General features: G+C 51.6%; 1 protein-coding gene across 12 annotated transcripts in view; it reads right to left on the reverse strand.

Moving 5' to 3' along the window:
• Window positions 1-5,921: 5,921 nt before the first annotated feature.
• The window catches only part of LOC107318414 (schwannomin-interacting protein 1), a 102,494-nt gene continuing 82,763 nt past the window's right edge, over window positions 5,922-25,652 (reverse strand). For 6 of the 12 annotated variants that reach the window (XR_004308424.2, XR_014933427.1, XR_014933428.1 and 3 more), the window contains 6 exons: window positions 11,032-11,150; window positions 8,889-9,006; window positions 8,093-8,290; window positions 7,675-7,798; window positions 6,900-7,108; window positions 5,922-6,580 (listed from right to left, as the gene is read on the reverse strand). Coding sequence is in view for 6 of the 12 variants with exons in the window: in XM_085513385.1 (XP_085369511.1) it covers window positions 6,529-6,580; window positions 6,900-6,993; window positions 7,675-7,798; window positions 8,093-8,290; window positions 8,889-9,006; window positions 11,032-11,150; window positions 14,691-14,768 (783 nt within the window). In the remaining 6 variants the exon portion in view is untranslated. Of the gene's footprint in view, window positions 6,581-6,899; window positions 7,109-7,674; window positions 7,799-8,092; window positions 8,291-8,888; window positions 9,007-11,031; window positions 11,151-14,690; window positions 15,331-19,288; window positions 19,366-25,652 lie in introns of those variants that run through there. The other 6 variants (XM_085513381.1, XM_015872186.3, XM_085513382.1 and 3 more) reach the window with 3 other exon arrangements.

Consider the following 25,652-nt stretch of genomic DNA (forward strand, 5'->3'; position numbering starts at 1 on the left):
CTATATTAATTAATATGGTAATGATGAGATGCTGTTGATAGCAGTGCATACTGAGCCACCTGGAAGCCTGCCTTGGTCTGGTGGGTTTGGGGCACCAAGGATTTGACCATTAGCTCGTGCTGTACGTGACTGCCGCCCACCCTGCCCTTCCAAAGGGCCCTGCTGAACTTTCCGTGAAGTCAGTGGGAGTTTTCCTGTGTACTTAGAAAGCAGCAGGATTAACCAAGCGCTTTATATCGAATTTTCAGATTCATTTTATTTTAATGGGCATCTTATTTCCCCTAAGAAGGTGGTGGTGTGTCAGAAGATGCTTTGCTAGAACACTGGTGTGTGACTTTCTGCTTTGACTGAAGCATTTTGACTGAGCTTTGGCTGACCATTGCTGTGCGTGATGTTGAGCTGAAGACTGTGCTTTTTACCCTTAGAAACACTGAGGCTGGAAAAGACCTCTCAGGTCCCCACCATGCCCATAACCAGGTCCCCATATGCCACATCCCCACAGTACTGAGCACCTCCAGGTGACCCCTCTGCTCCCTGGGCAGCTGTCCCAGTGCCCTACCAGATGTGTTGCTCTAAATGATGGTTTACAAATAGCCTCATTTGTGTCATTTTTGTGTGTTCCTTGCCCTCCTGCAACTGACTGGGTGTTGCATCTTTTTGGGAGCATAGGGAATGTTTCCCTTAGGTTTGGCTCAAAGCAAAGCACAAGGCATTAGGGTCTAGCAATGAGAATATCCCTGTGTCAGCTGCATCAAAAAATGAAAGCAAGTTCTTTAAAACAGGAAAGCCCGTGTGCTTTTTATTACATAGTATGTCTTAGTCTCAGATGCTGATCTCATCAGGCAGAGGAAGGATTATCGAGGTGGGATGATGCTTGTCCTATTAAAGCAGAGCAGGGCTATCTCCTCTATGCACTTAGGCAGTTCTACTACGCCATTCTGGGTCTGTAGCACTGCAGTGGTGCTGCAGTCAAGGCAACTGGATGGTGCTCTTCCTTGGTGGCTCCAGTAACAGTGGAGGTGGTGGCACTGACAATTGGTGGCCATGCTGGCTTGCTCTCTCCCTTCCTACAAATCAAGTCCCAGAGCCCTGTATGGAGCTTGTGCTGCATATAGGTGCATACTCGTCTGGAAGACAGGGGTTGTTTGTAGGAAGGCCCTATTTCCTGTAATTATAGTTGCTTATAATTGTGTAATATTTATAGATACATACATAATTATGCATTAATTATATATGTGTGTATATATATAAAGTAAAGCTGCAATAAATTAAATCACAGCTAAGGTTGAAGGTAAATCACAGCTACATGATAAGATCTAGACAAGGGGGAATTGCTTTAAACTGAAGTATGGGAGGTTTAGGTCAGATGTTAGGAAGAAATTCTTTACCCAGAGGGCAGTGAGGCACTGCCAGCCACCCCAGGGGGTGCTCAGACCCAGGCTGGATGGGGCTGGGGCAGTCAGCACACAGCAGGGGGTGCAATCAAGTGATCCTTAAGGCCCCTTCCAACCCAATCCATTCTATGGTTCTCTGATCTGCCAAGTGCTGCAGTGAGGAATGCTTGCATGGAACAGTTGGTGTCCTTCTCCCAGTTCCAAGAACACGTGGAAGCTTTCTGTCGTGGAAAATTTGTTTATTTTATTTTATTTTTGCTCTGGGGAGGAAATTTTCACCCCAAGGGTGGTGACGCACTGGAACAGGTTGCCCAAGGAGGCTGTGGATGCCCCATCCCTGCAGGCATTCAAGGCCAGGCTGGATGTGGCTCTGGGCAGCCTGGGCTGCTGGTTGGTGACCCTGCACACAGCAGGGAGTTGGAACTGGATGAGCACTGTGGGCCTTTTCAGCCCAGGCCATTCTGTGGTTCTGGATAATTTATTAGGAAGCAGCTGATCCCCACAGCTCTGCTGGGAGTGAGCACCAGGCAGACACAGGTACTTCTGGTGGACTTGGATAATGACTGCAAGTGTGTGAGGGGGAGAGCTGCTCTGTGAGCAGGCTAGAAAATGGGAAAGGTCGGGGATGGGGCTGAGCCTGCTCTGAGCCTGAGGCTTTTGGCTTAATGTTGAATCCCACACAGAGAAGCCAACAGCTGGAAGAGTCCATCACTGCCTGGCTGGCAGGAAACTGCTGGCACTCACCCTGAACTGTTTCTGTTCTCCGGGTGCTTTTTTTCTTCCCATTCACGACCCTTTCTCTCTGCCTCTCATAGGTTCTGTGGCCCTGAACTACCAGACGGTGTTGTATCCCTGTGGAGAGGGGTGAGCGCAGCTGTATGGCCAGGCACCAAGAAATGTGGCCTTGCACACATTGGGCACAGACACACTGCTCTTGGGACGTCACATCCCCTTGATAGAGGTAAATGTGGGCATGAATAAAGGGATGGGGATGGAGCTGGCAACTGGGGCAGCCCCAACACCCACATATGGCAGCTGCCTGGAAACGCCTCCTGCTGCCGGCCCGGCTGATCCACATGAAACTCTGCAATTCCCTTTTTTTTTGTAAGCCTGCTGTATATTTCACTTTTCTTCTGAAGATGCGCTCCTTCCCCTAAAGCACTGCTGTTAGGAAGCCATGGGCGAGGCTGGCTGTCTGGCCATAGGGTGGCTGGTGACAGCAGAGCTCAAGGTGAGCTCAGCACAGCTGGCAAAGGAACCAGCAGAAGCAGCTCAGTGCTGAGCATCATGAGGAGGGCCCAGCTCCCAGCCTGGCAGCGGGGTCCCATAAGCGTGGGTTTCACTTTGCTTTACAATAAGGAGGAAGAGAAACTCCTTGCTCTGGGCTCCTGCAGGGAAGCGAGCTCCTACTGTAAGTGCCGGTGGTGGCTTTTCCTTGGGGATGCCCTCTGTGCTGCTCCTCCCGGGACCCTGCAGCACGTAGCCCTCCCAAACCCCGCCGTCCTTTCCCTTTGAGCAATGGAGAGACGAAAGCCAAAGGATGCGTGTGTGTTGTGCTGCAGTTCTCCACGCTTTCCCCACAAGTTCCCCCAGCACTCAGGGAGATGCTGTGCAGAAAGTGCTGCTCGGGGGGATGCAAAGAAAAGGGTGAAAAAAGGGGAACCCATTCAGTAAAATGTGCTTGGCAGGAAGCATCTGGCTTACAAAGCACATCTCAGCCCTAAGGGCTGCTTTATCTTCACAGGGAAGTTATCCCTGCAGCTGTTTCAAACATTATGTCGGTTGATTTGGTTTTTTTTTCCTCCTGTTATTGTGTGTATTGTTGAATGCTTTCAAGCACAGGTGAGTCTGAGTCCAAAAAGGAGAATGAAAAAGGAAAAAACAAAGTTTTATTGTGACACCAGAAGGAGGCAGGGAGGGAAATGGCAGCGGGTTGTCCCCTCCTGGTAGGGTGTGGGGAAGGAAGGTTGAAGGGGGGAGAGCAGGAGAAGAGTGGGACAGGTCCTTACCTGCATGACTATTACATTAGCATTAAAGATGAATAAAACCCAAAAACAACACAAGAACCCACCATGGCACTGCTGCCCAGAGAGCTGGGGGTGACCCTGTCCTGGGGTGTTTGGGGCTGGATGGGGCCCTGGGCAGCCTAAAGTTGGGGAGTACCTGGCCCGTAGAAGGATGTTGGAAACAACTGACCCTTAAGGTCTCTTCCACCCCAAGCCATTCTATGTGTCTATGATCCTGTGTATGTCAATAACTACAAAGCAGGCTCTGAAACTGTTTCCCAATCCAAGCTTCTGCTGCCCAAGGGAGCCTGGCAGTGGCATGGAGACACTCGCAGGGCAGAAATAAATGGTAGCTATGCAGCATCTGCCTGTTTCCATGCACAAGGAATTAAATGAATTGCATTAAATTAGTGCCTTATTATTTTATTTCTCCTGCTGGAGTTGGGGCCTGTGCCATTCTGGGTGTCCCTAAAACCTGTTTTGGGCACAATGGGGTGGGCTGCTGGGTATCATGATGGGTGATGCTACTCTCAGAACAGAAACTGTCTCTGACTGCTCATATTGATGTCACCCCATGAAATGAAACCGTCTGACCCAGAACTTTTGGGGAATTTGGCTCCACAGTTACAGTACTGATAATGGGAGTCCTAAGTGGAACCATGTAAATGATCCATTTATAGAAGGATAACGTCAAACGTAAAAGCTAAGGCAGAATAAAAGCAAAACATCCCTCAGAGCCCCTGTGCTCCAGAAAAGTCCCCTGGTGTCAGAAACAGCCACTGCCCCCAAGGCCAAAAGAGTGGGACAGCACTGGGGGACAGAGCACGTCTTGTGGGGAGTCATAGAATGGCTTGGGATGAAAGGGGCCTCAAGGATCATCAAGCTCTACCCCCCAGACACAGGCAGGGCCACCAACCTCTGGATCTAATATTAGACCAGGCTGCCCAGTGTCCCATCCACCTCCAGGGTGTTCAGTCCTCATTAGCTCAGCCTCACTGAGCATCTCAGTGTTTCAGTCCAAAGTTAAGCTGTCTGCTTTGAGGGCTGCTATAGGTACGTGTCAGTGTCAAGGTGCCCTGATGTGCAAACTGAGGCAATGCCTTCCATCCCCCCTGGCTTCCTGAGGATGGAGCACATCCCCCAGACATTGGCATAATCTTGGTGCCAGGGCCGGGCGCACTGAGAGGGCTGAGTTCAGAAACCACACAAGGCATATTTCTTTCAAAAACATCATTTAATCCATCCATTCCACAGCTTTGCCATTGTACACACCTGCATGACACCGCAGTACACTGGACAGAGATCTAAGATGCAGTTACCCAGCAATACTATATATATTTTAAAATTATTTTAACTTATCTTTTTAGTTAAAAACCAAACCCTTGAAGATGGACACTCCACTGGCTGTCCTGGTGCCAGGTGCCCACAGGCCTGCTCCCTCCAGAGAATTAAAGGCACTTATCAGTGAGCAGAGCCGCCCGCCCCTCCTGCTGAGCAGCTCTGCAGTGGGGCTTCGGGCTGAGCCCCCCCATCTGCACCCCATGGGGGGGGTTGGCCTCACAGGTGAAAGCACAGAGCAGGAATACAACAGCAGCTAGCTATAGCCACATGCAGGTCACAGCAGCAAGACAACAGGAGATACTGACAAGTAAACACCCCCACTATTATATATATCTATATATATATTTTCTGCATAGATTCCAAAAAAGCAAATTAAATAAGAGGAGTTTCCATTGCAGGCAAACATCGGGCGCTCCCACCTGAGCCAGACTTTGCTACCGGAGCAGCACAACGTGGCAAAATGGCCCCAAAGTGCCCCAAAACGCTGTGAAATGACAAGGGAGCTCTCAGCACCTGCCTTGTTTCAGGGGAAGAAGGGGAGGAACAAGAAGAAGTAAGTGTCATTTTAATCAAATACATTTGTGGTGGGTGGGGGGGTGGAATTTGGTTGCGTCTCATGCTTTGCTGCAGACACCCTGAATAATCTGTCAGCCAAATGCCTTGCTAAGAGGAATTTGTCATGGTGTTGGGGGGGTAATGAGAATGTGTAAAGCAAAGGTCCCCACTGCTGGGAGCAGAACACAGCAGGGACACAACGCCCATAGAACAGAGCAGGGCACAGGGGGCAGCCCCAAGGTGGAGGGGAGCTGCTGCCATATTGCATACGTTTCATATGCTGCTGAAGGCTTTCAACATAGATTTTTCTCTTATTCTAAATTTCTGAGACAGGTGAGTCATATAGATATTCAGTGTGGATAATAAAATAAACATCTACCGGGTGTGCCGGGGCCTAACAGTAGTCACAATATTAGGGCCTGCTGGATGCTAGTATAGCAGAATAGCGTAAGTCCGTGTCATACATAAACGATGAGCTTACAGATAAATAACTCTACAACAATCCTGTCTTCTCTGCACAACTGTACGTGCTTGGCTCTTTGTGGTGATGACAAAGGAGGCACTGCACACTGAGTTGGCTGAGTACATCACCGAGTCAACCACTGGCCAACAAAAAGACGTGTCATATGAAACAAGTTTTTAAATGTTTATTTTACATCTTTATACATAAAACTTTCCAGGTAACTCTTTGAACCCAACTGAATGTTAATAGCACAGCTAAAAATGAACTGAGTCAGGTAGTCAACATTCACAAAATGTTGAAAACTGATTAAAATGTACATATTACCGAAGGTTACGACGTCACTACGAGGCAGGCATGTCTTTTGGACTTGTATAGCACCGTCAAGTACAGTCTCTTTATTTAAAACTACAGTGAAGAATAAAAAAGTAGTCAATGGTAAAATATCGTCCAACGTAAAACCTCTAAGCAAACAAAAATAAAGTTAAACCGCCCTCTCTCCTCAGCCACGTTTTATAATGTTATAAGTACTGTACATTTTTTTTCTGTAATAATATTATTAAAATGCCTGATATTGAGTGGTACAAGTAAAAAAGAAAAAAAAAATAATTAAAATAAATTAAGAAGCAGAGGCCAATCACCGGACATAAAGCTTCGGACACGACCAAGGACTAACACTGATTTGCTGCGCGCCACCGAGGACATCAGCACGTGTACAGACACAGAAGCGAGGGACAGGCGAGCTCCATCTCTGCTCCCACGGGCTCTGGGGTTACTTTGCTGGCATCTTCTCTGCCATGTGCTTCTGCTGGCTCTCAGCATGTCTGGGAAGGAGAAGCCCGGTTATGATTAAGCAGAAGCACGGAGGTGTGGTAGCAGCACTCTGCAGGCCCACAGCTCCCCCCACATCCTGCTCTTGTGGGATTGAGGTCACCCACACCCCGATCCCACCGACCTCCCGTGCTACCTGCATCTCACCACGGTGGTGACGGTCCCCATCACCTCCTGCTACAGATGGGGTTAAGCCATGAGGCTGCTGCATGGACATAGCTGTGGCAATGCCCGTTTTCCTGCTGGCTTTGTGGTCTCCAAAGGCTGACAGTGGGGGCAAATGGCCCATGCCCCCCCCACCCCATTCCTCACCTGGTCAGGTCCTCGATGTCCACCAGCATTGCATCCTGCTCCGTGTGCAGCTCATCCCGGATGAGCAGCAGCTGCACCAGCTCCTCGTTCAAGCCTGGGGCCGGAGAGAGAGGAGGAGAGTTCACGCTGAGCAGGGGGAGGTTTGCAAGGAGAGGAATTTTGCAGTGCTTCAGCCACAGGCATGAGCAGCTCCACATCCCTAGCAGGAGCTGCCAGGAGGGACGGTAATTAACGAACACGAGCAGTTACAGAGTTGCAGAGCAGCCCAATGAATGTGTTGGGGCTGTTTTTGTCCTACAGCCACCTGAGACATTTCCTTTAAGATTAATTAATCATTGATAAGGGAAGGTGGAGATGGTGGGGAAGAACCCCGGATCCTTTGGAGAGAGCAAAGACAGACAAGGGGGCAAAAACAAAGACACGTGAGCCATATTAATATGCTGCAAGACAGAACATATGGACTCAGAGGTGTCCACTGGACCGGAGGGCTTCTCAACTTGTGGATGCTACTGAGGCCATGCAGAGCATCATATCAAAACAGAGCCATAAGGCTGCACGGAGCCACAGAACGGGAAGCACTTCAGGCTACTTCTAGGGGCTGGAGCAGTGCTACCTTACAGAGCCCTCTGAGTGCTTGAGAGACAAAAAGAAAGCAAATAGCCAAAGGAGCCAGACCTAGCAAACAGCCCACCTCCAGCAGCTCATGTATGGCACTGTTACTGAACACTTATCAACGTGGTGCTCACCAAAGAGTAATCAAACAAAGATCACTTACTTTCTATCTGCGAGTGGAGATCATTGACTATCACTTGTAGCTGCCCGATAGTCATGTCTCTTAGGTCGGCGGGTTTTAAACTCCTCTTCATCAGGCATTCGCTTATATGAGGCATATGTGGCAGCTGGAAAGGAATTTTCATCTGTTTAATTCTTATTCTCTGAATATGAACCCATATTTCTGCACAGCATCAGTTTGCCTCGGACACATCCCACCCTGCAAACACTCATTTGTGGCTACAATGAGTCCACCAAAGCATCTGGCCAGTGCTCGATGCAGCCTTCAGCCTCGGCTGGGAGGTCATTACTGCATCTCCAGCCTCAGCACAGCACTGAGCTCCACGCTTCCCCCCCTCCTCTCCTGCTCCCATAACTCCCATGGCAGAGGGATGAAGGTGACAGCGAGGGTCTGCACTCACCAGATCTGCCACCGGAGATTTCTTCCTGTTCTGTTTCTCCACCTCCACCTGCATTTTGGCCATGGGCTTTGCCATAGCCAAGGCCATTTTGGCTTCAGCTTGGAGTTTCTTTTGCCTGGTGAGAAAATCCATGTCATCGAGGGACTCGGACTCCTCCTCGGTCGTGTCTCTGTCGGAGTAGGAAGAGCTCTGCTTGCTCTAGGGAAGCAGACACGCACCATTACAGCCCGGCACCGCTGCCGTGGGGACAGAGCAAAGGAGCTGACCTGCAGCTTCACACCCTGTGTGTGCACACAGAGGGGACCATCTCTACAGGCAAAGTGAACAGCACAGGGCTGGGTGGCTTTTTTGCTTTTTTTTTCTAAATGAAACTGATTTCTTGATCGACTCTTCTGAGTATTAACAGCCACTTGAGCACTTTAGACAGAGCCAAACAGATCAATAAGTGCCTAATGGACAAGCTGGTTAAGCTGGAGGAAAGCCCACCACGGGTCTGGGGCCTCTGTGTTGTATCCATAAGGAACAGAGGAGTGGAGAGCTGATGGGAGCTGACACCACTCTGCACCCATTACTGCCCAGTCAGAGCACAGAGAAAGGAAGGGCAGGAGAAGGGCACTGTCCCTTGGGTGCATTCCCCCTCTGCAGCAGGTCTATCCTGAAATAGCAGTGTGCTAGCTGCCTGTCAGCGTTTGCATTAGTTCTTTTATTGACAAATGAAGGTGCTGCTCCGGGCTTCAGTACCCCAGCAGTTCTCATTATGGCCCGTGTGCTCTGCAAGATGAGCCAGCAGACCTACCATGGGTGACAAAGGTGTGTCCAGGCTGGTTTCTGTCTTGCTGTCATCGGCATCACTGTCCTTATCGCTGCCGCTGTCGTTCACAAAACAGATCTGCAGGTTCATCCCGCTCTGGAGTCTGCGGGGAGGAGAGGTGACAATGGGGATAGGGATGGGGGTTGGGATCTATGCAATGGTGATGCCCAACTCTGCTTGGCCCCATTGGCTCCACTGGCAGCAGCACCCAATGCCTGGGCCAGAGGTGACAATTCCCACACAGCACTACAAAGTGACAGCTCAGGCTGAAAACTCATCAGCTCCACAACATCAGTGTCTCTACCACCATCTGCTGCTGAACAGCAGAAATACCCACATACTGCAGAGCTTCCTCATCGCGGCCATGAAACACCATGTGCTAACCAAAGGGATTTATCGAGGGGTGTCCCAAGGCTGTTTGTGGCACTATGGCATCTCATGGGCACTCCTCCAGCAGACCCCTGCCCGGCTTTTGCTCCACCACGTGCTGTCCATGCTAACTCCCAGCGTGCAATGAGGAAGAGAACCAGCACAGCCCTGAGCATGGCGCGATGCAGGTTTGCTCACCTCTCACACTGCACTCAGCCTTTGCTCCTTTCACCACATTCATGTTCCAGATGATCCTTTGGGGACAGCTCTGTTGCCCTTCCTGTGCCTCACCATCACCACATGTCCATGCTGGGGTTGGCCCATAGACAAGCTCTGCAATAAGGGGACTTATACTGGTCCTGACAGCAAACAGGGAGGAGTAAGTGCAAATTGGGGCCTGCAGGACACCTGCATTTCAAGAGCATGACCGAAATGCCTAACCTAACAGGCAGACAAGGCACCTCTGGGAGCACTGGAGTATTAGAAGTGGAGGATGCTGACTGCACTGTAAAAATCCTGGATTAAAACAGTGCACAGCTGGGAAGCAGCGACTGGCCTCAAAAGGAATCCAGGAAGCATCCTGTGGGACATAGCTGGATGCGGAGCCCTTCCCTCCAGCTGCTCACAGTGACAGCCAGCACAGGCTGCAGCAGCCCAGCTCTCCCATTGCCTGCTCCATGGCCCCGTGTGATGTGCATGGAACCCCTGACTCAATATGCAGTGTGTCTGCTACAAAGCAAGGATGCAACAGCACAAGGAAGCATCCTCTGCTTGCCCTCAGGGCACTGGGACAAGGACTGACAGCGCTGTGGCGGAGCAATGGGGTCAGTCAGCCTCTCCTGGATGTCCTGACCCATGCAGTGCGTACCAGCCCTGAACTAATAACTATGAACAAAATGCTGCAGCATTCAGGTACATCTGGTGTTTTCTCATGGTACGGCTGCCCAGCCCTGCTGCAGGATGTTAATTAGACCTGCCCTGTAATTACAAGACAGCAGTTACCGCTTGAGCTGTAACCACAAAGAGCACAACTTTCCTTTTCAGATGCACTGTGGTTCAGCTGCACTTTACAGTCTCACCTCCGTGCTGCCCTAGTAGGATTCACCCTGGTTTTATGCCTCTGCCAGGTTTTTTCCTCCCTGCCCCACATCTGCCAATGGTGCAGAAGGCACTCGAGCTGCCCAGGTGCTGTGGATCAAACCTGGCTGCTCAGTGCCCAACTGCTGACCAGTATGAAACACACAACCAACAGAGCCCAACTGCTGACCAGCATGAAACATACAACCAACAGAGCCCAACTGCTGACCACTATGAAACGTGCTTCCAGCAGGTGGCCACCTCCCGAACCACCAAAGGAAGATGCTCTATCACAAGCCAATAGTCCTGTTTTCCAACCAGCTTTCATAGGATCACAGAATGGTTGGAATGGCAAGGGACCTCTGAAGGCCATCGGTCCCACTCCCCGCAATGCACAGGGACACCCAAACCCCATCGGTGCTCAGAGCCCAGCCCTGACTGTGGGCACCCACCCCTCTATGCAGGCTATTTGGAAGGCACTTGGGTTTGATGAACCTCATGACGTTCTCCTGGGCTCATGGCCCCCCTGCTCAAGCCCCATCATTCACAACATTAACACAGCAATAAGACCAAGCTCTCTCCTGCTTTGGACATGCACATTTCAACAGGATTTCAGACACACAGCTCCTTGTCCAACCCCATCAAGCAGCCCAGCCTCCACCTGCCCCATAGCCCCACGTACCGGGAGGACAGGCTGGGCTTGCCACTCTTGCTGCAGCTGGTGTAGAGCCCCGGGCCATCGTCAAAGAAGCTGCCAAGAGCCAACTTCTGCCTGATGGACTCACGCTCATTCTTCTGAGCCTGCAGGGGAAGAAATGCAAGAGAGGTGCCATCAAATTACCAAGGCTTGAACAGTGCATTCATATGGAGGTATTTTTTGAGTGAGGTTAAGCTATGGGATGGATTGAAGTGGATCACTGGTCCACGGCTGTGCAGTCAATGTGCAATAAATGAGAATCATAGAACTGTACCCCAAATTAAAGCAGTACTGCTCTGCTGTCTGTAGGCAATGGATGACAGGAAGGCAAATTATGGACAGAAGGAACATTTGGAAGCCCTCAAACATTTCATTTTAAAGTAACATGTAGCAGCTGATCAGGAATATAAAGCAAAAGAAAATGTATCAGGCAAGCACGGACAGCATCCACAGTGCCAACATATTTTGCTTAAATAATGCACCTGTATCTGACAGAGGGAAGTGACATATAATGAAATGTAAATTATTAACGTAAAGTAGCTAATCATTTAATCTAACCCCAGTGCTGACAACCTACATTACAGCATCGCACTGCCCATTATGCTGTCAATCTCTTACCAAAATATATACCCTATTTGTAATCTAACTCATTTGCCACTGCTACAAATAATTCAGAGCACTGAAAACAACGCCCAGAGCATCAAGGGGGTTTGAATTTTCAACTTGTTCCCTGTTTTCTTTTTCTATATGATTTACTGACAGTGCTCCTGGCCTGGTAGCACAGCACCCCTTTGGGAACCCAGGAAAGGAGCCACGATTTTGAAGTGCAGGCTGAAACGAGACGAAGCAGTGACACAGAACCCAAGGAAAACACAATTTGTGTGTCTCTTTTTCCACCAGTTGTGCCCCTGGGCACTGCTGCCGCACTGGGCATGTGGTGGGTGCAAGAGATGGAAGAAATACCAGTAAATGCCCACGGTGCATTTTCCCTTCTTCAGAAAACACCACAGGATGATGGAATGGTTGGGTTGGATGGGACCTCCAGCATCACCCAGTTCCAACCTCCCAGCCGTGGGCTGGGTGCCCCCCATCAGATCAAGCAGCCCATGTTGGTTCTATCCAGCTTGGCCTCAAACACCTCCACGGATGGGGCCATTCTCTGCCAAGGGCCGACCTCCGAGCACAGCTTCCCCCAAGCACCAAATGGGCACATCCCCAAAGCACCTTCGTATTTCATGAAATCATGGACACTTCTCTTCCCAGCCAGAGGACCCCTTCCAGCCCATCTCTATGCTCAAAGATTCCCATCTCCCCCCAGAAGCCGGGGGCTGCAGGTCTGGGCTCTGCATTCCCTCCACACCAGCCCTACCTCCAAGACGTGCTGCAGATCACTCCACATTAAAAAGCACACGAACGCAGACTGCTCCCGTGTGTTTTCCCCTTGCAGATGGAGCTCTCTACACACCCGTTATGATTTTGCTCCACGTCCCACTGCGGCTGCAGCTGTTCCCAGTCTGACATCTGTATATTTAATCAATGTGCCATTTGTCCACTCCGACGGGTCATTACCAGGGATACGACATAACGCTATTCCCAGTCCTGAGCTCAGCATATTCCATCTTACAGAGCATAACGACCATAAAGAAACAGAGAGTCCTATTTGATATGATAAAATAGGGAACAGTTACTAAGAAATAGAATATTCCTAAGGGAACCAGATTTAATGCTGTAGATAAATTACCCGCCAGCTGCGCGATGTGTCCTGAGCCGGGCACTGAAAACTGGAAATTGAGGAGGAAAATTGCATGTGTTTTTTCTGACTATCAAACGTACTCAGTTTGTATGTAAAAAATAATGCATCGAATGAAACATTAAGGTACTAGCAAGGAAAGTGTAAAAACCATGTTATAAACATGTATTTTGACATCATGACCCCCAGCTCTGCCCTGTCATCAGCTGGGCAGTTGTGTGGGCCATCCCAATTCTATAGGGCTGCTTGGCCCATTGGCTGCTCGCACCACTGGCAGCAGTGCCCACACCGCTGCCTGACCCACTTTATCTCCTACTGACCTATTTTGTCATCTATTTTCTTCTGCATACACACAACACTGGGGGAGCACGGAATGGTTCAATGCTTGGTCTGCACGGACACTTAGCACACGCAAGGCATACTGGTTTACTACAAGAAGCCCATCTTTGACCCACTGATATCTTCATCGCCACGCAGTGCCCATTCATCAGGCTGTCCCTGACTGACCCATGCAGGGATGGGAACCACGAGATTTCTGCTGATTTCTGAGAGATGAGAAAAGCCCCCAGTGCATCACCCACGCTGTATTATTGCTGTCACTTGAGAATTAAGAACTGGGCTGCTCTACTCACCCACTCTGCAGGGCAGACTATATGCAGGACTCAGTTATTAGCAGCCTTTATGCATTACAGACGTCACCCAAAAGAGCAAATAAAAGCTCACATCAAATATTTATTTGCAACTCAGGTGCCGCAGCAATTTCCCATGCTCTGTGCCGCACTTTGGAACCACCCAACCATTAACAGCCCTCCATTAACAGCAGACGACAACGACATTTCTGGAGCTGTACTGATCGATAACAAGGGCTGAGCAGCCGGCATGGCTGGTCTGTGTGCTGCCCGGAGTGCTTGGAAGGGAACAGCACAACTAACTCACAGAACCGTGAGGGCTGGGAAAGGCCTCTGAGGTCCCCAACCCAACTGCAGCCCACCCCACAATGCCCAGTGCCCTCAGCGCCACATCCCCACAGCTCTGAACACCCCATAGCTCTGACCCCACCACTCACTGGGCAGCTGTACCAGCACCTGACTGCTCATGCAGAGAAGAATTTCTTCCTAATATCCCTCTGGTGCAACTTAAGGCCATTACCTCTTGCCATAGGATTGCAGGTGAATGAATGCCTGCAGGGCAGTGCTGCTCCCATCCAGCCAAGGGGTTAAAGCCTATGGGGGACATCAGGGGACATCACCCCACTGCTCTGGAGCTGCCTGGTCCCTGCAGCCACACCACGGAGGCTATTTTTGCCAGGGGCTGTCATTACCAGCCACGGACAATTACTATATTTAAAGTCCCAGACCCATACGCAGCACTCTTTTTTATCTCTGTGCAGTACAAAAGCTATGATTGGATTCGCCAGCAGAAATTGTAATTATGCAACACTTGTTTTTGTATGGACGGATCTGCTAGAAAAACACAAAATGTTCATATTCTCTCCAGCCATGTGGCACGGAGCCCTGTAAATGCCAGCTCTCCTGGTCTGAGGAGGTGCCTGGGAACACCCAGTGGGGAGAAGCTGTGATGAGGACACACAGAGGGGACAGTTCTGCCACATCACACCAGAGAGAGCAGCTGTGATTAATGGCAGTGGCAGGGCACGAGCATCCCAGCACTGAGCTCTTTGGGCTGCAAAGTGACCATGCATGCAGCCCCATGCCCAAGCTCTGTGCATGGAGTTCTATGCATGCAGCACACAGCACGCAGCTCCACGCACACAGCCCCATGCTGTAGCTAAGCCCCTCTCTGCAGCCCTGTCCATGCAGCCCCACGCCCGGTGTTCACTTGGCAGCGCCCATCCATGCGGAGCGCCGACAAAAGGCCCCTTTTTGTCTCCTACCTTCTTATAATTCCCCTCCACATCCCGCGCGGATGCCTGCCCGATGATGTCACCCATTCCATCACCAGTCCCGCTCATGGCCCCGTTCCCCGGGTGCTCCCCGTGGGCACATCTCCGCTCGCCGCAGCCGTGGCACCGGGACGGCCGCTCGCTGCTCCCTGCGGGCGCAGGCCTTGCCCTAATAAAGTCAAAGCTGCAGGCAGGCAGCAGAGCGGGACTGGGAGAGGAAAGCTGAGGGCTTCCTGCAGCCACTGGCAGCGCCGGGTAAAAATAGCCCCAAGTGCTGCACAAGGGCAGGAAAAATCCCGGTGTCTGATGTCAGAGCCACAACCTCTGACAGCGAAGTGACTGCAAAGTGAAGCTCGCCTCTGATATCAGCTTCCCCAGAGAGCTGCTTCCGGGCTCTAAGAGGTGTTTTGGGTTCAAAGTATGTTCCTAGGAAGTAACCAACAGAACCCAAATGGCATTTTATGCACAGCCTGGACCCCACTGCCCACCCCAGGGGCTCACAAGAGCCCAGCCTGGGGGGCACAGCCCTGGAATCCCCATATCTCCCCCAGGCAGGAGCTTGGGGACCATGCAGGAGACCCTTCAGGCTATGGGGTTTATGTCCTGTTAGGCACTAACAGCAGCACTGCTCAGTGTGACACAGCCCTGCGGTGTGGCAGAGGAATACCCTCAGCAACCCCACAGTGACAGACCCCGGTGACACCACTCCTCTTTTAAAAGGCACATCGTGTTGAGTTTGCTGGCTCCGATCACCCACAGGTTAATCATCACAGCACGACCCCATCCTGAAGTTTCAGGGGGGAAAATAATAACAGCAACAGTACGGGGGACTGCTTAATCCCATTGCTTTCCCAGGACACACAGCTCTGTGTGCCTCATTCTTTCTGCTTCCCCTCCGCCGCTGACTCACTGTGTCGCTTCCCAGTGCTGCTAAATTTAACCTGCCCTGCTAACAATGGGGTCCCTGACGCTGGCACTGATAACACCTCCTGTTCTCAGCCCAGCTCTGTGCACAACACTGTGCTGCTGCACGCCGGCCCTTTTTAAAGGCTGCCAATGCTCAGACACCACAGAACCGTTAGGGTTGGGAAAGACCTCTAAGATGCCCAAGTCCGACTGACAGCCAACCACCCCCGTGCTCAGGATCTCTCCCAGCACACAGCAGGGGCTGCTATGGGCCCCTGGGTCCTGCCCTGCAGGGCAGCAGCTGTGCCAATAGCATTTGGAGAACAAATGTTTCCCAATATCCAACCTGACCCTCCCCTGGGGCAGTGGGAGGTCCTGTCTCCACTCACATATAATGATAACGTGGTAATCCACAATCACAAGTTCTGCTATAGGGAAGCGGGCAGTGCGGCATCTCTCCCCGGATACATTTCCTCTCCCTGCCACAACAGCAGCACCATAAAGCTGAGAAATAAATCCCACAGAGTGGAGGAAGGGCTTTGGGGCTGCAGTTTAACACCATTCAATTGCCCCTGAAACCACCTCACTGCCCACTGCATCCTTCATGGCCCCAGACACCCAGGCTGGGCTGCAATCCCACATCCAGATGCTACACGTAGGAGAAACATCTTAGTGCAACCTACAGACGTGGTCCCACCCTGTCCTCAGTGACAACCCCCATTCCAGAGCATCTCTGTGCGAAGCTGTGGGCACCATCAGCTGTAGGTTCCTCCTGGGGAAGGATGCAGACGTCAGATTGCATCAGCTGCGAGCCGGCTCCATGGTTACAGCACTGCTGAGTGCAAGGGGAGCGCTGTGAGAAGCAGCCGGAGCCACCTGAGGCTGCTCTGCTTTTTATAGCACCAAAGGAGAACTTAGTGCAGGCGTATGTGGGGCTGCGTGGCCCCAGTGCAGGGCTGGGGGCTGCTGGATGGGGTGGCAGCCTCTGGGTCTGCTCAGGCAAGGTGAGGGATTGGGCTGCATCACTGCTAAGCGAGGAGCTAAATTAAACCATACCATGCATATGTAATGCTGGTTTGAGTTGATGCAAAGCCCCAGAATGATGGTGGTGCTTATTCCATCGGGAGAGGGAACCGCCACCAACCCCCTCCTGCTCAGCATCAGCTTCCAAATGCTGCTGTCACTGAGTTATCAGAGAAGAAACCTAAATTTCCTGTGAACTGAAACAACTCACTGAAGGCTGGGGGATGATGCTGACCCTCCCCACCTGGGCTTTAGTACATCCTATGCTCTCCATGTATCTTGTAGAGCATTCTTGGTATCAGACTGGATGAGAAGGCCCTCAGCCTGCTTTCCAGAACGCAGCCTTTATTCTGTGCTGTGGCTATGGCTCTGGGAGCAGCAGGCAGCTGAAGCTATATGGCCCAAGTGGGGCTTCTTCTCAAAGGACCAAAGAGACCAAGGGCCGGGTCCTGCACCCCGCTCACAGCCCCATGCATTGCTGTGGGTATGAAGCAGAGCTGAGAGCTGCACAGAACGAAAGGACCTGGGGTGGTGGTGAGCAGCAGCTGATCAGGATCCATCAGTGTGCCCAGGTGGGAAGAAACCAAGAAGCCCTGGCAAATGATAGGAGGAAAAAAACCATGTGGAGCCCAGAACAAAATATTTGGCACAGGAAAATAAATCAGCATAAAACAGGAAAGGAAATAACTAAGAGGAAGCTTCTTTTTGTTTACACTTGGGTTACTCGTAGCCTTTGGGCTGCATGACCTCATTTGGTTGCTCAGAGGTTTCCAAAGGGCATTCCTCTATCAGATTTGAGTAATCCCCCATTGGTGGAGGCAGACCCCTGGAAGGGCTGGCAGTGATTGACCATGGAGTAAGCAGGCAGCCTCAGGGCAGAGCTTGGAGCCTCCTGAGCACAGAGATCCCAAAGGAGAGCAAAGGGAAAAGTGCAAGGGCAGCAGGTTCCCAGGCCACCACCCTCTGTGGCGCTCGGGTCAGAGCTTTTCTGCTGCATTTCCCTAAGGCAAACACGTCCCCAGCCTCCCTCCATGCACTGACTCGCTCCTGTTTGTTCTGCAGCTCTCCTAAATCCCCAGGAGCTGCAGAGAGCCGTGTGGGCAGGAATGTGCTCAGATGTGAGGAACATGGGCAGGCACGGCCGCCCCATCCCCAGCTCTACTGGCTCCTGGATGGAACCACAACCTGGGATTCCTATTTGGCCTTTGGGCTGACGGGGGTAGGAAGGTTGTGAGACAGACTGCATTGAGCTCCTGTTTCCCAGGATCTGCATTCCTTCTGCCTATTTCTGCCCTAATATCTACTGTTCCGGAGGAGAGAGACCAGTTCATAAACAAGCAGCTCAGTGGAAGCAGATCAAATGCAGCAGCAGCACTGCAGCACAATGAAACCAGGGCACCAATACATGGGGATGCTGCCAGGCCGGCACCACGCAGCATCCAGCAGGCACTGCCCACCAGACATCACACAGCACGCACCATCCACCAGGCTCTGTGTGCCCACTGCCCCCACGATCCGCAGCATCTCAGCAAACATGCCAGGAAAACATCGACCGCACAGAAACAATGGCCCCATTTATAATGACAGGAGAGCAACAGGCTCAAAGCTGCAGTGAAACCAGCTTCCCTCCAGCACAGACTGACAAAAAACAGCATCATTTTTTTTTTCCAAAGGAGCTAAAAAGGGAAATCCATTTGCAGAAGCACTTGCTGCAATGGAAGCATCTGCTGAAACACCGACTGAATTACCCCTATATACAGATGTATGCACTGATATCATTTCCATCCACGATATCTTTAGCAATAAGAGATGTTTAGCCTTAAGATGAAGCCTGAGCTCAGAGGAAACCGCAGCGGAGCCGCTGCCCAGCACAGCCCCCTCCCGAGGCCCGGCTCTGCCGCTGGGCCACCCTGCAACGCAGCCCGCACCGCACGTAGGCACCGCTGAGCGCTGCCGTAGCGCAGGGGATGCGCGGATGGACCAACCCAGCCCCAAACATCGCCCTTCCCCGGGCAGGTGCACCCCTGCAGCACCGACAATACACAGCAACGAGAATCGCAGAGTCATCGAGTCGTTCAGCTCGGCAAAAGGCTCCGAGCCCATCAAGCCCAAGCGCCGACCCAACGCCTCCATGGCACCGAACGGTGGCCGCAGGCACCGCATCCACAGCGGGATGCCGGGCTCCCATTGCCCGACGAGGCGATGCTCGCAGCTCAGGACGGCTGTTGCTCCCGAGGGGTGGGTGGGTGCTCGAGGGGGGGGGGGGTCCCGCACCCCGGCGCAGCCCCATTTCTCGCTGAGCGGAGCAATGTAACGCGTTTAGAAACCATTCTCTCCTGGGCCGACTCGGATCGCACGCACTCACCCGGAGCAGCTTCATGTGCGACGGGGCTGCGGGCGCGATGCGGGGCGGGCAGACGGCGGGACCGGAGCATCCCCGAGCCGAGCCGCACCGCTCAGCCCCACCGCGGCTCTCACTGCGGCTGCGAGCATCACATGGCGAGCACAAAGCCCGGCCCGACCGCGGCTCCTCCACAAAGGCTGCGGGAGAGCGCTCCCCGAGGCTCCGTTTGGCCGCGCCTCCCGCAAATCCTTATGGAAAAACGACCAAACCCGCCACAACAAACCCGCATCCTCCGCCCGGCCCCGCAGCCCCTCACCCGGTAGGCGCAGTTTTCCTGCAGGACCATCTCCGAGCATCCCGCGGCCGCTAAGATGGACGCTGCCGCCCGGCCCCGCCTGCTCCGACGGGCGCGGGGGGAAGGAGGGGAGGGACGCGGGGCTCGGCTGCTTCCCGCACCGCGCGGCCCCGCAGCGCCGCCCGCAGCGCCAGCACGGCGCACCCGAACTGCCCCAAACACCCGGTGAGTGAGTGAGTGCCCTTATCAGGACCAGGTTGAATGAGGTTTGGGCAACCTCAGCCGGTCCATTCCAACCCAATCATTCCACAGCTCTTATCTTCCTTATAACCCCTTGAAATACAACCATGTCATGGCTCTGTCAGCTTTAAGGACCTTCCAATCCAACCATCCCATGGTTCTATGATTTTTGATGCCACTTCCAACCATTCCATGGCCCTATGATGCTCTGCAGAGGTTTTCTGCAGGACAACGGCTTGCTGCCCTTTGCAGATGGCTTCACTGCTGCTCCAAAACAACCATAAGATCAGCAAACACCCCCTACACGCTCAGGCCAGAGGCACATGAGGGAACCAAACCCCCACTTTGCTTTCTATTGTAAAAGTCTCAATAGGAAAAAGAACAGAGGAACAAGTTAGTGATTCTCTGCCTTCAACAGCCTGTGGGTGCTGGGTTCTCACTGAGCTCCCATTATCTCAGGTTTTATCTCAGGGGCTGTCAGCTGCCCCACAGCCCCAACTGCAAGAGTTTGGGGCTGTGAGAACACAGCAGCTCCCACAGTCCAGCCCTGACTTCTGCTGGGCACAGCTCACCCCCAAGATGAGCTGCCTTCTAAGGCCAACACTGCCCAGAGATGAGCTCACAGCTCGAGGATCCTAAAGGCAACACAGCATTCTGCAGTACCAGCTATCGCCTGCTCCTCCTCGCAGCCAGCTGTGAGGTTCCAACATGTAAATGACTGCAGAGGCACTTGCTCCCAGATTGGATTCCTGCACCAGATGTGCCTGCAGAAGAAAATTGGCCTTTGTGGGAAAACAGCTCTGCTGGCTCCTCCTCTGGGCTGGAGCACACACAGGGGGAGATAACAGCAACCTGCAGCTTCAGCAGGAGTGGAAATGTAGGTGGTAGGGAAAGAGCTAAGGGAACTCATGGGATAAGGCTCAAAAACGGAGGACAGATACACCAAATGACCCAAACACGGCTTCCTCCTGCATCTGCAAAGTGTCCCCTTCACTGAGGTGGGGCTTCCCAAACATCAGCATTTAAACATTCACTTTCAGCATTGCACACACCTTGGGCTTGGCGTGGAAAAGTACCCACAGTGAGCTCAGAACAGCTCCATGTGCACCTCGTTTCCAACATCAGCCACTGGGCACGTCGTAAAAGAAACCCACAGCCCTGAGCCCTCTCTCCCACTGCTCCCCCCGGATGCTCCACAGAGGGTTTGGGCTGTGGGGAGATGCTGTGCTTCCCGAAAAGAAGGGAAAAGCAGCTTTACCAGGCGCACTGCCCATGCTGCAGTCAATCACCAGGGTGTCATCAGTTATTATAGAATCACTAAGGCTGGAAAAGACCTCTGAGAAATAAAGGGCAATGACCTGGTGGCACCAGTGCTGGGGGAAAAGAGGCCAGGTCTGAGTCCTGTATATCCCCATCTCTCCCACAGCCACCCAATGAGGAGGAAACATCCTCAGACACAACCACAGGATGCAGGGGGGCACATCCCCACCTCCATGGGAAGGAAGTGAGCCATGCGGGTGAGCAGCGGGCAGGAAGCTGTGGCCGGTCCCATCCCAGTGCACTCCTCTTCCCACGGCCCCATGCAGTTATCAGCACAACCACCCCATGCTGCATGCTGACCCCCACCCCATAATGTGGGAACACAGAGCTGCTCCCACCCACCCAGCTGGGAATTACACGGGGCATCATGGGATTTCATCATTATTTGCCAGCGATTTACCAGGAGTTACGGGTTTAGCTCCTCTCTAAGCCAAGCTAAAGCTTCCCAGGGTTTAAATCTATCAAGAAAGAAAAAAAAAAGAAAAAAAAAAAAAGATTATATTTTAATCTGTTAATACTAGAAATCTCCTCAGAAAGGGGAACATTTGTTTGGATTACATTCATGTCTAATGCTCTGCACTGTTCCTTCATTCTTTTTTTCTCGAGGGAGGGCGATGCTGAGCAGCCCTCCACCCCCCCGGGATGTGCCACTCCTCCCTGGGAGCAGATCATCACACACACAGCGTCCATCCTCACAGCCCAGGCCACAGCTTCACCACCCCTCTGAGGGACATGGCGTAGTGGGAAATATGGTGATAGAGGGATGGTAGGACTGGCTGATATTGGAGGTCTTTTCCAACCTTGGTGGTTCTACGATTCCCATTCCCTCCTGTAAAGCACCAATGATTTCATCCCAGTGTTGCAGTGCTGTCAGTGCCCTGGAATGCTGTATGGTGACTGCAGCATCCAGGTACTCACAGCTTTTTGCTGGTCCAAGGGGAAAAACCACACAGCCAACCTCCAGACATCCCACCTGTATCAGCTCGGCAATACAGCTGCACAGCCCCGATTTCCAATGGTGCCATTAATCAGCTGGCTCACACGTGCTTAATAAAGGATTTACAAATGGCCTGATGATGATTAGTAGGTACGATCTCCCACTGGCTTTTTGCTGATCGTGAATGGAGAACCACTCTCCATTCTAATGAGCGCAGTGAAATAGCAACTGAAGAGCTATGGCTGCCTCCCCACGGTTGTATTTATGTCCTTAAGGATAAGCTGCTCCTTTGGAAGTGCAATAGTCACATTATGCAAAATGCTATAGAGAACATGAGCCTTCCAATAGAATATAAAACTGCAAGATTCTGTATTAATATAAATAAATTAGCACGTTACAACCCACTTTGCCCTGCAGTGCTATTTCTGTCCTGTTTGGGAGAGGATTTGTAGCAAACCCCATTGGCTACGCATAACATTCAGTGTTCTGTGTATAGATACACACAGTGCAGGTCTGGTGCTCACAGCACGGTGGGGTTTTGGGGACTGTCGGCCAAAACCAGAGGTGCTCAGCCCCAGCCCCATCCTCTCTACATCCTCTCACCCAGCACAAACCCAATGCAGCACCAAGCCCAAGTCAAAGCCACTCAACATCACAGCCAGCAGATGGGCTGTGCCCACATCCTCTGTAATAAATCACCCAACTTCAATGAATTACCCAACCTGCTATAAGTTAGAGAATTTCACTGAGCAGAAATGGTCGTTCTTCCCTTCCATATCCTTCAGGGCAGCTTTTGCTGTCACAAAGTCTGACAGGACAACACTGGGAACAGCACCATGTGAGAAGAAGGAAGGGGAGGATGAGACACATGTCCCAGTGATGATGAAGAGCCATGCGGTCTTCAGCTTCCCCAGACAGGCACAATGGGCTGCATGGGAACATCCATGAACAGAAACCCCACACCCTGTGCTCTGGGTCTTTGTGCTTCCAACAAAGAACCTGGAATTCCAGCCTGGCCATATAGGAGCACAGACACAACCTGTGCTTATATATTAATTTGTCTACAGTACAGTGCTCCATGCTGACAGTCATCAGTGAGTCCCCTCAGCCCATAAATGAGAGAGGGCAGCGTATGAGGATGGTGCTGGCATCACTCTGGGGTTGCTCTGGGGCTATCACGGAAAGGTTTAAGTTGGAAAGGAACCTTAAAGGCCACCAGTCCCACTCCCTGCAATGAATGGGGACACCACAGCTCTATCGGTGCTCAGAGACCTTGAAATGGGGTTACTCTGGGGTTACTCCAGTACCAGTCACCTGGAGCCACCTGCCCCATTCCCAGCAGGTGAGGGCTGGGAGGCTCAGGTAGGGGAAGTCTCTATATGAGATCTCATTTAACTGCCAAATGTGTGGAATAAGACTCAATTAGGAACTTGCAGGCTGCAGAATTGCATAAGCTATGTTCCCACGTCACCCAAAATCTGAAGCTTCTCTGTCAAACACAGCCAAATCCAACACAAACACGTCGAGACAGGGCAGAAATAGGCAGCAGGGGAGTCTGGTGCCCATAACAAAGCCTAGCAGAAATCTATGCTTTTTTTTTCTTTTTTTTTCCCCTATTTTTGGTCTATTTGCACCGCTCACAAAGCCACCAGCAGCAGCCCTGCAGCTCCCTGCCCTGTCCATAGGTCTCCCAGTGGCACCTCTGGGTTGGTGCAGTGGGAGAGCAGAGTGAAGCTCTCACCACAGCAAGGGCAGACAGGCTGAGCACAGGGATGGAAAATGCTAAAAATACCAGTAATAGTAAGGGTGGGCCCCAGCCGAGCACTGTTAGTCATGCAGTGCAGGAGCTGTAGCCAGTGCGAGGCAGCTCCATATAAGAGCAAAGGAACGATGCTCGCCTCGTAAACCAGATCTGTCACTCTCCCTTTGGCTGTGGGCTTTGCTTTCCAGCGAGCCCAGCTCCAGGAGTCCTCTACTTTTAGCAGTTCTGCAACAGAGCTCAGCTCAGCCTCCTCCCATAGCACTAACTGCAATCACAGCAATGCTCACCCAAGCCAGGAGCACAGAACTGCTGCTTGTGCTCTGTGCAGGGGTGGACACCTGTCCATCCAGGAGCTCCCTGAGCAGAAAACAAAGCCCAAGTGCTGTTCATTCCTCCAGTCTCCTGCTTTGCACACCTTTGGTACACCAACCCATGCTTTTCCAAAGCTTTAGAACACCGCAGCACCACAGCTATCACAGAACCATGGAATGGCCTGGGATGAAAAGGCCCACAGTGCTCATCCAGCTCCAACCCCCTGCTGTGTGCAGGGTCACCAACCAGCAGCCCAGGCTGCCCAGAGCCACATCCAGCCTGGCCTTGAATGCCTGCAGGGATGGGGCATCCACAGCCTCCTTGGGCAACCTGTTCCAGTGCGTCACCACCCTCTGGGTGAAAAAGGATCTCAGTGTGCCCACATTGCCCCTGTCCCTGTGCATCTATGGGCTCAAATCCACCTCTTTGGTACAAAACCCACACATGAGAGCAAACAGCAAGCATACATTACACAGTATATCGCATAACCATTAAGGTTGGGAAGGCCTTCTAGGATCCTCAACCAATGCCCAAACCCCTCAGTGCCACATCCCCCTGGTTCCAAACACCTGTATGGATGGTGACCCCACCACTCTGCACTGTCTGTGCTGGTGCATCACCACTCCATTTCCTAACATCCAGCCTGACCATGTGCTACAGAGAACACCAGGCACTGCCTGGGCACAGGGGCTCGCAGCACAGCTCTGAGCAAGCAATGACAGCACCAGGGCTTGTTCTTCTCTATCAACTGTAATTAATTCTGCATGCATTCATCTGAGCTGCCTCCTTTCCTTGCAAAAAAAAAAAAAAAAAAAAGAAAAAAACAACCCCAAAGGATGAGCATTTAGCATTTGCCTCCATTTTTTTCCTCAAGAACCTTCACATTCTTCTCCCCGCTTTGCTGCAGCGGGACATAAATCATTTTGTTAGAGCTGTCTGCCCAGAGCAAGGCTGGAGCCAGTGATGAGCACGGAGCCTTCACCTAACACAGAATCCTATTTCATGAGGTGCAGAAGAAAAGCAGGCTCAGAGCTCAGCATCCCACCACGTCCTTGTCACACTGCTCAGCCCTTCACCAAAATGACCCTCAGCATCTCATGTTCCTGTATGGGAAAAAACCCAAACCCAACCCAAAACTGCCTTCCTTGGGAGAACAAACAAACCAAGGCCCCTTCATATCTAGCTGGTGATTTACAGCTAGAGAAACACAAGGAGGGGAAGCAGCAGAAGAAAGCAGAGGCTCAGCAGCTTGTGCCGGCCCTTGTTAAGCTATCAGAGATGGGTACTACTACAAATGCACAGCATGGAGAACTCAGTAAGGAGCATCAATCACAGATTACTTGGTTTTAAACTGCTGAGATCAGTTTATCATCCAATTCCTGTTGGGAAGGAAAACAAAACACGATGGCCACACACAACCCAGGCACAGAACTCTGCTATTTCCCCAAGTCCCTCTTTAATAAATTCAATATGGGAGTTACATTAAATAAAAAAACTAGATTAAATTTTTAATAACTCACTAAAAGCACTTCAGTCCTCCACAGACCACACATACCACCAGTTTTTGTGTTCATAAAGAATTAAGCACTTCCATATAGTTCTCATTTTTTCCCAGCATTGCCACCAAGCAACCAAGAACAGAAAATCTCATCCCTTCCCTTCTCCTTCTCTTTTTCCTTCCCATTCTCCTTTCAATTCCTCTTTCTTTACCCCTTCTCCCTTCCCTTTCTTTTCCTCCCACCCCCATCCCCAACCCACTGTCATTATTTCATCCAGCTCATGCGAGCGCTTGGCTTCCATTCTAACAAAGCATG

This window comes from Coturnix japonica, chromosome 12, assembly GCF_054131305.1.
Source record: "Coturnix japonica strain WE chromosome 12, WE-NBRP24, whole genome shotgun sequence".
Lineage (NCBI taxonomy): Eukaryota > Metazoa > Chordata > Aves > Galliformes > Phasianidae > Coturnix > Coturnix japonica.